Source organism: Corylus avellana, chromosome ca1 (assembly GCF_901000735.1).
Source record: "Corylus avellana chromosome ca1, CavTom2PMs-1.0".
NCBI lineage: Eukaryota > Viridiplantae > Streptophyta > Magnoliopsida > Fagales > Betulaceae > Corylus > Corylus avellana.
Genome location: NC_081541.1, coordinates 19,464,017 through 19,476,925, shown reverse-complemented (window position 1 = coordinate 19,476,925; position 12,909 = coordinate 19,464,017). Strand labels below are relative to the sequence as shown.

The window sequence follows — 12,909 nt, the reverse complement described above, 5'->3', positions numbered from 1 at the left end:
TTCAAAAATTCTGAAATGAATACAAAAACATCTAGAGCCACACAAACTCTAAATACCAAGAGTTCAACAGAACTCTAAACAACTACATCAAAACTCTCTGAAGTAATCTCATCGTGAATACAAGCCGGGACTTCTTCCATCCAAACTCTATGCTCCCCATTGATACCAGCTGCCCTTGCTAATCCATGAGCTGCCCTATTTGCTTCTCTTCTGACATATTCCACCTTCCAGCTTCTAAACCCGGGTAGAATAGTATGAATATCTTCTATAACTTGACCAAACTTATTCCAGGTTGCTCATCCTTTGATCGCTTGGACTACTGTTTTTGAGTCTCCTTCCAGTACAATTTCTTGGAAGCCCAGATCACGGCAGAACTCCAATGCGTTAAGGGCTCCCATCGCCTCTGCCACTGTAGGCTCCAGACTCCCTTCTTGAACTAAGCAAGTTGCTGCACACACTTGCCCCTTGAAGTCCCGCACTATAATTCCCACACCAAAGTTTTAGAAGATGCTCTCACCGACACATCCCAATTGACTTTGTACGTGTCCACTTCTGGAGCTTTCCACCGAATATGAGAGACAGCGTTTTGGGGTTCGGTAGCTTCCCTTTCCTCCTGGTGCTCCCCAAATGTTTCCCAAGCTTTCCACTGGGTAGCTACTTCTTGGGCTAGTACCCCTGGATGTTTAAAAGAGCCACCATGAGTAGCTTCATTTCTTCTATACTATATTGCCCGTGCAGTAAGTGCAAAGATTCCCAACTCCTCCATGCTACATTTATGAGACAGAAACTCAAAAATTTCCAGGAACCCCTCCTCATTGCACACACTTTTCTGCAGGGGTCAAACACTTATACTCCACACGTCTTTAGCTGCTGGGTAGTGCCAGAGTGCATGAGCAGTTGTTTCCATTTCATTTGTGCAGAAAATGCAATTTGCATCCTCTAACACCCCTCTATGTTTGAGGTGGCTTTAGTAGGTAGAATATTGTAGCATGCCCTCCAAATAAACATCTTTGTGGCATTAGGCACCCTCAGTTCCCAAAGAGTCTTCCAAATAGCCTTACTTCCTGCTTGTTTTGATCCTTCACCGTAATTTTCAGCCTTTTGTTCGAGCTCCAAGTGATAAGCACTTCTAACGGAAAATTCTCCCGAATTCGTGAACTTCCAAATCATCGTATCTTGCTTATTATATCTGCTCAGCGGAAGTCCGTAGATTGCATCAGCTTCTTCCTCCCAAAATATCTCCCGAATTAGTGGGATATTCCACCTTGATGGTCGGGTTTCAATCAAATCACAAAACCTTAGCATCTCTTTGTAGAATTCGGCAGGGAGATTGAATGGTATAGGTGGATGGATTTGGGATCCATCTATCCCCCCAAATTGACACTGAATTACCGTTTCCAATGCGCCAATTCAGCCCTGCAAAAAACAACTCCTTCGCCGAAAGAATGCTCCTCCAAGCCAATGATGGTCTACTCGTCACTTTCGCTTCCCGTAAAGAGCTCTTTGGAAAATATTTGGCCTTAAGGATTTTTGAAGCCAAGCTATCCGGCTGCTTGATTAATCGCCATAATTGTTTAGCAAGAATTGCTTTATTGAATACATGAAGATCTCAGAACCCCAATCCCCCTTGAGACTTTGCACACCCCATTTTTTCCCAACTCATCCAATGTATTTTCTTTTCATTCGCCTTTTGCCCCCACCAATAATTCTGCATAATACCATTAATTTCTTTGCAAAGGACTTTTGGGAGTAAAAAGATACTCATACTATATGTGGGAATGGCTTGTGCCACGGCTTTTAATAAGACCTCTTTACCAGCTTGTGAAAGTAGCTTCATCTTCCAATCCGTGACCTTTTTCCGTACTCTTTCTGAGAGATTCTGGAATTCTCTGGTTCAAGACCTCCCCACTAGTGCTGGGTGTCCCAAATATTTATCATACCTCTGTGTAACCGGCACCCTAGACAACCGAATGATTAGGTCTTTAACCTCACGTCGTGTGTTGCGGCTGAAAAATATGGACGTTTTATCTCTATTCAAACGTTGGCCCGACGCTTTTTCATATGCTTCCAAAATGATTGTTAAACGTTGCCAATCCTGTGCCGTGGCTTGACAAAAAATAATACTATCGTCCGCAAAAAATAGGTGGTTTAACCGCGGACCCCTTGGGGAAGTTGGAACTCCCCGGAGACTCTCAGTTTGTTCGGCATGTAATAATTGGGAACTTAACGCTTCCGCACACAGTATAAACAGATATGGAGAGATGGGATCCCCTTGCCTGATCCCTCTTGTAGGCTGGATACTACCTTCAGTATTTCCATTGATGATAATCGAATACCGTACTGAGGAAATACACTTCATCACAAGGCCAATCCACTTCGCACCAAACCCCAAAGATCGCATTACCTCTTCCACAAAACACCACTCCAATCGATTATAAGCCTTACTCATATCCAGTTTTAATGCCATGTAACCGACTTTCCCCCACATCCGGGAATGCATTGAGTGCATAGTTTCATAGGCCGCCAACACGTTATCTGAGATGAGCCTTCCCGGAATAAACACGCTTTGGTTGGGAGAAATGATTTCATGGAGAAGCACCTTCAATCTGTTTGCCATGGTCTTTGAAATAATTTTATAAATAACATTACAAAGACTGATAGGTCTAAATTCAGAAAGCTTTGAGGGATTATTTTTTTTAGGAATCAATACAATATGGGTAAAATTTAAATCATCACTAAAATTACCCAAATTGAAAAAATGTTTAACAATATTACATACCTCCTCTCCAATAATTGACCAATTGTCATGGTAAAAACATGCAGGCAATCCATCCGGTCCTGGGGCTTTTTGGACACCCATTTGAGAAATGGCGTAGTAAATTTCCTCTACTGTGATTTCCCGCTCCAGCTGTTCATTCATGCTTGGGGTGATTCTCCTCTCTAACCCATGTAGGCATTCCCTTAGCCCATACGGGTTAGATGTAGAAAAGATATTCTGAAAATAATCCGTGAAGGCTCTATTGATACTTTCAGGTGTTGTACATAAATTCCCCGCTTTATCTTCAATTAGTACAATATGATTCATCCGACGCCTTTGATTGACACTAGCATGAAAAAATTTTGTATTTTTATCTCCACTTTTTAACCAATGTTCTTTGGCCCGCTGTCTCCAATGCATCTCCTCTTTTTCAAAAATGTCATTTACCTCTTGCTGCAGTAATTTTATTTTCTCCTCCTCCGGTCTAGAATCACCCATTTGTAGCAATTTCAATTGCTCGGTCTTCTGTTGGATTTGGGATTCGGCCTGCCCCTTCTCCTTAATTTGCCATCGAGTAATCACCTTTTTGCACCTCCCTATTTTAGCCGAGAAAGACATCCATGGGTTTGAGGCCAAACCTTTCTCCCTCCATACCGATTTGATCAAATTATTGTGGCTATCTTTTTTCCCCCACCCAGCTGCATAGAAAAACTTCTTCTCCAACCTCCATTGGTCACGCCTTACAATGCAAAGCTGAACATTAATTGGTGCATGGTCTGATGTATGGTTGGCCAATACCTCCACCCCATAGTTTGGGTATGATGTCATCCAAGCTTGGTTTGCAATTGCTCTATCTAATCTCTCCATGATAAAATGCCCGTCTTCCCTTTTATTACTCCACGTAAACTTTGGGCCTAAAAAGCCCAAGTCATGGAGTTGACACCGTTCCATAGTTTGTTGGAAATCCCTTATTTGCCATCTAGGCCGTTTATTAGCACCATACTTCTCTTCATCGGCCAATATTTCATTGAAATCTCCTACACACATCCATGCACTAGAAGTCAATGAATGGAGGTGCATAAGGAGATCCCATGATTCTTTTCTTTTAGCCACTTCGGGATGACCATAGAAGCCCGTTAGAATCCATTGTGCTATACCATCCACTCCACTTATTTTAGCATTAATGTGGCGTCGACTGTAATTTTGAATCTCTACCAATTCATTATCATTCCAAAAGAGTGCTAGTCCCCCACTCCTTCCCACACAATCAACCACAAAAACACTACTAAAGCCCAACTTGTACTTTACCCGTTCCACCCGAGACGCCATTAGTTTGGTTTCCATCAGGAAAACCAAATTGGGTTTCTTCTCCTTTACCAACCGGCAAATGTCTCGAACTATCCAGAGGTTCCCAAGCCCCCGGCAGTTCCAACTGAGAATACTCATGGTTCTTGGTGGGGCTGTGCGCCAGCCACCGCCAATCTAGACTCAGGGATCTTATTGCATTCCAGCACTCTCTTTCCTTTCTTCCGGACAGCCTCATTATTGTCTAAACGTGCTTCTCCAGCTCCACTTCTTTTTCCCAGCACCAAACAACTTTCAGTTCGTTCATTCCCTTCTCCTTTCTTTTAACGGGCCCTTTTTTTCCAAGAGCGAATTGAAGCACCCCTTGTATCTATTGGCCCATGTCCATCCCTTAGGGGGGTGTGATCACAGTCCACAGTAGAACTGAGCCCAGCAGAAAAGTGTATTGGAGAAGAGTTACCCCCCACATTATGATTCTCTGACGTGGCATCGGGAGTTATGCTACCAGCTGTTCCGAACAGCTCATGCACACCCACAGCTGGCGAAAACTACTCCCTCTTGTGCAGCTGCCCACCGGAAATCTCTCCATTTTGTCTCAAATTAAATCCCATTTTGGAAGTAACGGACGTGCTTCTTGCATCCCCATGATCCTCGTCATTCTCTCTCATGGGTGATTCCCTCATTAAATTATCACACTCCCCACAAGGAAAATCTCCCGAAACTGCACCTTTGAATTTCCCAGAATTAATTGTGGATCCCCCTTGGCCACGCCGTGTCTCTTCCCTTTTTGATTGACCATAACTTTCCAAGTCTGGACTCCTCGCCGGCCGGAAACCAGCAGGCCTTCTTTCCAGTGCTGAGCCATGCACGCCTTCTTCATTCTGGAAAAAATCTTCTGCATAGGAGCTACCCCATCGTGTTTCTGAGCGCCTCTTGGGAGAACCCGCTCGCAGCCATGGTCCATATTCTTTCTCCTTCGGCTTACCATTTTTCCATCGCAATTCCTCATTCACGCATCCCCCGACGCCATGACGAATAACCCCACACTGGAAACAAAATTTCGGAACCTTTTCATATTGGAAAGGTATCCATAGCGTTTTGTTTTTCAGTTTGAGTATCCTCCCTCTCAGTAGTGGTTTTGGACATTGATTTGAACTTTAACACGTAAAAATTCTCCCCAACCTATACCGTTTTCATCTGTATCAACATCCTCAACTACTCCAATGATCGCTCCCAACTTAAACCCCATCTCCTTTCCCATACATGAGAGCGGAAGTTTATACATACGAACCCAAAAGGCCTCCATATCAAAGTTCATCTCACTTGGCAGCGTAACTCCATCATACTCTGCCACCGAAAATAATTGGCCCTCGAAAATCCAAGGGCAGCCCTCCAAAACTCGAATCTTATCCCACTCATGTTCAAACTCCATTAGAAACATGTTTTCACCCAGAACCTTGAACTCCAACGTCCCCGACGGCCTCCATCCTCTTATCAACTTCGCCCTAATAGTTCTCTTCCCCACAAACCGATCCGAGATCAATTTACCAATCAAACAATGAGCCCCTTTCGCCGTGATCTCCTCCACGTCCTCCTCAACTACCTCTAGCCCATCTTGCTCTTCTTCCGTCAGTGAAAATCTCCCCCACATCGCCTCTAACTCATCAGGCATCTTTCTCTCAAAAAGGAAGCTAACCAGCACGCCAATGAGAATGCAAGTTTTATGCCTTCCCACGCACAAACTAATTAAGTTTGTGATGGAAAAAGAATTTCCTTCTCCTCTAGGTTCAGAGAGTCCTAGAGCGAAAAATCTCTTTGGCTCAAAGAGATATCAATGTCTTCACTCTTCACTGATATCTATAGTAGTTCAATACAAATCAAACACATATAATTTTGGAGAATAGTAATTTGTAAAACTATAATATCCTACAATAAAATTTTGAAGTTAATGAAATCCCATATAAGGAAAATTAGTGAAATTTGGTCCCTTAATGCTGAAAATATCATTTTATTAAGCATAATAAAAATTATGCTATCAAGACAAAACCATTGATTTGTGAACTTAATGAAATCTCAATCTCATATAAGGGTTTTATTATATATATATATATATATATATATATATATATATATATGTATATATATATATATATATATATATATATACATATATATATATATATATATATATATATAGATCTTGAGGATGAGGGGATAATAATCTGCAGAAATAAGCAGTTGTAAATCAAAGCAATAGAACCGTCCAAGATGGCGGTATGACAATTGTATAATCAAAATAAACAACTGAAACTTAAAAGCAGTTGATAAGATGGAAACTCAGAAAACAGATAATCGTTATAGATTATGTGATAAAACCTTTACAGGAGTAAGCGTTCGGACTTACTGAAGAAAGGATAGAAGAAGAAGAAGAATCTAAAGGGAAATGGCTGGAGGATAGAGTGTTTCAGAGAACCTCTTAAAATGCCTCTGCCTTACAATGGGGGAGGGGAGCCCGTTATATAGGCTGAGTAAAAGTAAAAACAGTAAATTACAATCATGAGCCGCGTTCATGCGGTCAAAAGTAAACAGTAAAGGCACGTCTGGCGCCAGTCTGAACAGTGAAAGCATCAATCCGAAACAGTAGTTGTCGGCACTGTAGTGTCGGCAGACAAATCTTGAACAGTGCATCTGAACAGTAATCCTGCGCGTGTCGTCCGGACATGAACAATAAAAGTGAACAGTGATTTTGCACAGTAACTCCAAATAGTGATGAACAGTGATCCGTCTAAGATCAAGGAGAACCAAATAAACTGAAACTTAGAAAATCAACCGTCATGGGCTGGTTCTGTAAATCTGGTCGACATGGGGCCAGATTTGGGAAAACCTGAGAAAACTAGCCTTTCGGAAGGCTAGATAAAACTTGAAATATGAGGGCCGTTAGGGACCCAACCATTCACATGTCTTCAGCCCCTGGGTAGGGGTAGTAGTCCTGTGAGTCTTCAAAATAAGGTGGAACCTGGATGGGCTTCTCAGCAGATGGTTTGGACGTCTCGTCTTCATCATCATCTAAGTTATCCAGGGCAGCAAGCAAGGCTTCGATCATTTCTTTCTTCTTTGAAGAATTCTTCCTTGAAGAGCTTGAAGAAGCCGAATGGGAGGAAGTAGGGGAACTTTCTTTTTCTCGTTTTGGAGAAGAGAAAGCACTGGGCGGAATCAATAAATTGGACAGGGCAGACGCCTTTGGGGCAGGAAGGGCCTTGGGAGCGTGAACCATGTCTTTAACAGCAAGGACAATGGAATCATTTAGTGAGCATTTATCCCACCATTTGATATACCAATGTCTTTGAATTTTGTTTTCCGAGAGGTGGTATTGCCATCTCAGAATCCAAGGAATCTTGAATTTTTTAACAAAATGAAGCATAGTGGAAAACTTTGCTCCATAGGAATCAACCTTGTAATCACCTTTGAAAATTTGAAAGGCATCAACAAGTTGGAGGGGGAGGATATCAGGGAGACAACCAAATTGGTTCCACCACCTGGAGAACCAGAGAGGGAGAATACCATAGAAATCTTTATCAAAACTGACAAACCAAGAATGTTCAAATTTCGAGGTTTGATAAAGCAGGAATTTGAAAAAGGCATCCACGTAATCATAATAATTACAGGGGATGTTAAACCCGTTAAGGGACCTGGAATCAGAAGGGTGATTACCCCATTCTTTTTCCAAAATAATTTTCTTGAAATAAACACTGTGGTAGACTGTTTTCTGGGGGTTAATCTTATCAGGGATCGTTTTGAAGAAAACAGAACCTGTTTGTTTCAGGATAGCAGAACAATAAGCCAAATTTTTCGAAGGATGTTCAGGGATCCAATGAAAGTTTGGGGGAAAATAGGAGACGGCAATATCTCCGGGGGTAAGGGAAGGGGAAACCCGATTTAACTCAACAAAAAACAAATTTTGGGAGTAGGGGAGGGTCATGTATTTTGACGACGTCCGGTCGTACTTGACAGAGGGTTTCTGGGAAGGATCCGCAAAGGGATCATAGGGAGCAGCAAGAGTGCTGGAATATGAAACCTGGGAACCAGGACTAAAAGGAGTAAATCTGTTGGTTAGGGCAACAGATGAAGATGGCAATGGGGAAGCAGTAGGAACAATAGAAGAATCTGACTTGATGGTCAGAGCCTTGGAAGTGACTTTCTCTTTATCTTTTTTGCTTGCCATGGTGGCACTGCAAAATTTCAAAAGGAAAGAGATCAGGAATAAAGATGCAAAAATCTTTAAAATATCACAAAATTATTTTAAAATTATTTTGATGCAAAGTAAAACAGTTATAATAATATGCGCCATGAGCTGGGTGTAGGTATGAACAGTAGGTAAAACACGACCGTCAGTGGGAGTGTTTAGACAAGATAAAGTCCTAATGGGAGTAGGGTACTCATTAGACTCTAATCCTGAAAACCTATTAACCAACCTATTAATATCAATCTCAAATTTGGACACAAATTGGAAATGAATATCAGAACCAAACTTAACAGTTGAAACACCATCTTCATCAACAGAAAATGGATAAAGCAAAGAAAGAAAAGGCATGCCAAGAATTACTTTTTCTTTCATATTTTTCACAAGAACTGCAGAAGTATGAAAATGAACATCATTCTGGCAAACATGAACGTTACTGAGTTCATATTTGATATGCAATTTATCACCACTGGCAGAATTCAATCTTTGAGTGGATGATTCAAAATATTTTTTGGGAATAAAACCTTCTTGAATGCAATTCAAGTCAGAACCAGAATCAATTAAAGCAATAGCATCAAAAACATATTCATCAGAAATACGGATATGAATTTTTGAATACCATTTGGGAGGAACAACTTTAGAAATCATACTGACAACCTTAACCTCATCAGAGAGAGGTTTATGGGTGGATTCAGCCTCATCACCATGCTCAGAAATTTTAGTGTCTTCGTTACTGGAAGCACTTTCTGGAAAACATTTGTTAAGATTTAACAGCAGAAGCTGTTGTTGTAAATCTTTGTTTTCAGTTTTCACAGCTTGCAGGTCAGTCTGCAATTTCACAATATCTTTCTTGATATTACTGATCTCATGCTGCAAATCTGAGACAGTAAGCACTTTGTTTTTCGGATTTGAAAAACGTTTCAAAGTGTCTTCAAGAGAGATTTTGGAAGTAGCTGGTTTTTCAAAATCTTTTATCATGAGTTTCTTAAGTTTTTTAAGATACTCTTCTTTTAACTCAGGATTATCAATTTTTGAAATCAAAGTTAAAAGCAAATCTTCTTGTTCTTCTGATTTTGACATCATTGAACAAGTTTTTGTGTTGCAGCAAGAACCGGCACAGTTCTCAAATTTATAACAATTTTCATAAACAGAAGAATCAGAATGATAATCAGAATCCGAAGAGGATGGAAGATCATCATTAGAAGAATAATCAGAAAACCCATTGTTTTGAAAAATTCTGAATATCTTTTGCTTTTCATCGTCCTTGATGTTTAAAGCATTAATCTCTTGTTTAATCTTTTTGGGAGGTTTAGGGCACTTGTCAGCATAGTGTCCTGCTTCTCCACAATTAAAACATTTATCTTTTGAAAAATATTTTTCAAATTTAGAGCTTTTACTCCGTTTGGGAGGTTTAGAAAATTTAGGTTTGTTAAATTTTCTTGTCTTAGCTTTGTTGTAATATGGAGGGGAAGATTTTGCGAAATCTTTTCTGGTTTTCTTCTTATGCTTCTTTGAAGGAGCAATAGGAGGTAACCCGAATTGTTCACAGAAATTTCCCATTTCATATTTAACTTTCTTGGCGTTCTTAAGCTGCTGTCGGATCATCTTTTGATCGATGCACATCTTAATGCCAAGTTTTTTCACTGTGGAGAATAAATCTCCATAGGTTAATCTTTCAAAATCAATAAGACCAGTGTCCGTACTGATCAATTCATCTTTAACCTTGTGAGCAAATAATGAAGGCAATCCATCAATAAACTTTTCTTTCCAATAAGGTTTTTGGCTATCAGACCTCATCATAACACGGGAAAGAAAAACATCTTGATACCATCTATAATCAGACATAGTAGGGCATCGAAGATTGTTCAAATAATCAGAAATACGAGAAGTAATGTTGGAAGGAGTTCCAACAAAATTCTTGATAATTGTATAAATCAAGGTGTTAACACCATCAGGTTCACCCATGCCAACGTCCTCATTGAAAATGGGTATACCTTCTTCATCACACTTTACTGCTTTCCTGATCTGGTTTCTTCTATCTTCAGTGAGATAATTATCCCACCAATTTCGAAGGGTTCCAGAAAAACCAGTAGCAAGTAAATCCACAATATCAGTCTGGCTTTTACTGTGGTTTGAGATGTAGGCATTAGCAACCATGGCCATATGATTCATCTTGTTGAGCAGTTCTTGCTCAAACAAGCCATCAATGTTCCATTCATACAGCTTATCAGCAGAAACAGAAAATTGAGTTTGCAAAAACCTTTCCTCAAATTGTAAATCAAGAGGGGTAGGTTTTGGATAAAAATTCTTTGTCTGATTGAAAGTTCTAGATCCGTCAAAGATCCTTTGGAGTTTTGGCTCCATTTCAATCTTGCCAAAGTTTTGTTCAAGAACTTTGATGTCAGAATCAGTGGAATCAGCAAAAGATTCAGAATCAGATTAAAAAGCTTTTTCCATGGCAAAATTCTGACCAGAGGTACTGGCTCGAGTCGTCTTTAACTCAGTCAGTTCTGCAAGCAATTTGTTCACTTTCTCAGTGTTCTTCTGAGAAGTGGTTTTTAAACCAGGAGATTTCTTTAAATCAGGGAGAGAAATCAGTGGTTTTTCAATCTTTGGGGGAACAGAGGAAAACTTTAAATCAGAGGAAGAAGAAGGAAGTTTTTCTTCAATCCGATCTAACTGTTGACCTATGATATGGATGGATTCGGAAATAAAATTGTTTTGCTCGATGATTCTCCTATCGTTAGTGATAGGGTCCTTATCATGAGTTTTGAAAGGGGAACACTTAATAACCATATTGTTGACATCAAGAAGAGTGGTTTCAGTAAGAGGATGGGAAGATCTGATGACAGATTTATCCTCTTTGACAAACTTCTTTTTGACAATGTTCAAATCATTTTCGTCCGGAAAATGTTTTTGGAGAAAATCAAAAAACAAAATGTGAGTTTGGGACTCGATCATAGCTTCAGCCCATTGGACCTTGATACGATCTCGTTCCTTTTGGGAATATTTGGCACGGTAAGCATGCCGCAACTCACGATTTTCTTTTGAAGAAAAATCTTTGTTCAAAGCAGACCAATCAATGACAGAGAAGAAATCTCTGATATGAGCAGTGATAACATTACACTGATGAGGAAAACTCGAGGGAATAGGAGCAACAAAATCAGAGGCAGAAGGAGAGAGAGATCCACGATCGTCATCCGTTAGGGGATGATTTTTCGTAGAATAAAAAGCAGATGAAACTTGGGAATCGGTAGAAATTCCTTTGAGTTTCAAACCAGGATTAACTGTGGGATGAAGATGAGGAGAATCGTCAAGTGATTCGTCAACATCTTTATCTCTACGACGGAGTCCTTCTGAGGTCGTTGAACCCGCAAAAGAATTCCTTCGTTCGTTAATCAACAGGGGACGTTCAATTCTGTTTGAATATCCCAAATCAGCAAAATTGATTTTAACAGATCCATCCATGTATTGTTGGATGTAATCAAGATTAGAGGCATCGTTAACTACTCGAGAAGGTTTTGCAACACCTTCTAAAAGCCATTCGTTGGGTAATTCAATCTCAGCCCATCGAATCATTTTTGGAGTTTTAATTTGAGCATTCTGAGTAGAACTTTGAATCAACAGAGTTGATTCGCCAGCATTCTTAATCACAGCACGTGGATCAAGATTTGTTTTCATCAACTTGTAATAAATACGGTAGATGATAGCAACAGGATGGCTACCTTCTTCCATATTATAACCAGATGTGAGAATATTTTGCGTTAGTGCTTTCAGAATATGAACATCGGTTAAACTCAGAGTCATATTAGGGAAAACATCAAAGTGGACAGGGCCACCAAATAATGAAGACTGAATTAAACCAATAATGCTTGTTTTAAAATCAAGAAAACGAGCATCACGCAAACAAAGCAAAACAGAAGCATTAATACCGAGTCGAGTCAAAGATTTGACTGCAACTTGGACAGAACCGACATGCAAAAATTTGAATTTTTTAGCAAGAGCATTATTAACAAAACGCTTGCTGAACAAGGTAATAGTTTGATTATTACCAGTGACCGGAAAGGTCTGTTCAACAGTTTTGACAGAATTTTGAATCTTAAAAGAAGATTGAAACCAAGTAGTGTTGTAGACATCCCTAGCGTCCAGCTTGGGAATGTTCCACTTACTGAAATCATTATCACCATCAACCAAAATGTTTTCATAGTTAACCACGTCCGGTGGCAAACTGGAATTAGAGCTAACAGAAGAATTAGATCTCCACATTATGACACACAAACTAAACTCAAAATCACTCACTGAGTGAAGTCTTAAAGGATCTCATCCTAGGTACTCACTCACTGGTAAACTTCCTAAAGACACTAGACTATCTGCACATACCCTTGGCCTAGCCCTCAGCTGAAACCAGAACTATTCACACATACCCTTGGCCTAGCCCACAACTCTTCTTCACGCCCTCATCTGCTTTTTATTCTACGAAAAATCATCCCCTAACGGATGACGATCGTGGATCTCTCTCTCCTTCTGCTTCTGATTTTGTTGCTCCTATTCCTTCTGATTTTCCTCATCAGTGTAATGTTATCACTGCTCATATCAGAGATTTCTT

General features: G+C 40.1%; 2 protein-coding genes across 2 annotated transcripts in view; one reads left to right on the top strand and one right to left on the bottom strand.

Annotated features, from left to right (window-relative positions):
- Positions 1–296: 296 nt before the first annotated feature.
- On the bottom strand, positions 297–4,204 carry LOC132167054 (uncharacterized). The gene is made up of 4 exons (XM_059577951.1): positions 2,780–4,204; positions 2,405–2,620; positions 1,393–1,549; positions 297–478 (listed from the first exon to the last, which is right to left on the bottom strand). The coding sequence occupies exons 1-4, from the start codon at positions 4,202–4,204 to the stop codon at positions 297–299; spliced, it is 1,980 nt and encodes a 659-aa protein (XP_059433934.1).
- Positions 4,205–11,066: 6,862 nt separating this feature from the next.
- The window catches only part of LOC132167045 (nudix hydrolase 2-like), a 3,789-nt gene continuing 1,946 nt past the window's right edge, over positions 11,067–12,909 (top strand). Inside the window, exon 1 of the mRNA XM_059577940.1 lies at positions 11,067–11,321. Coding sequence (XP_059433923.1) covers positions 11,067–11,321 — 255 coding nt within the window. The remainder of the gene's footprint in view (positions 11,322–12,909) is intronic.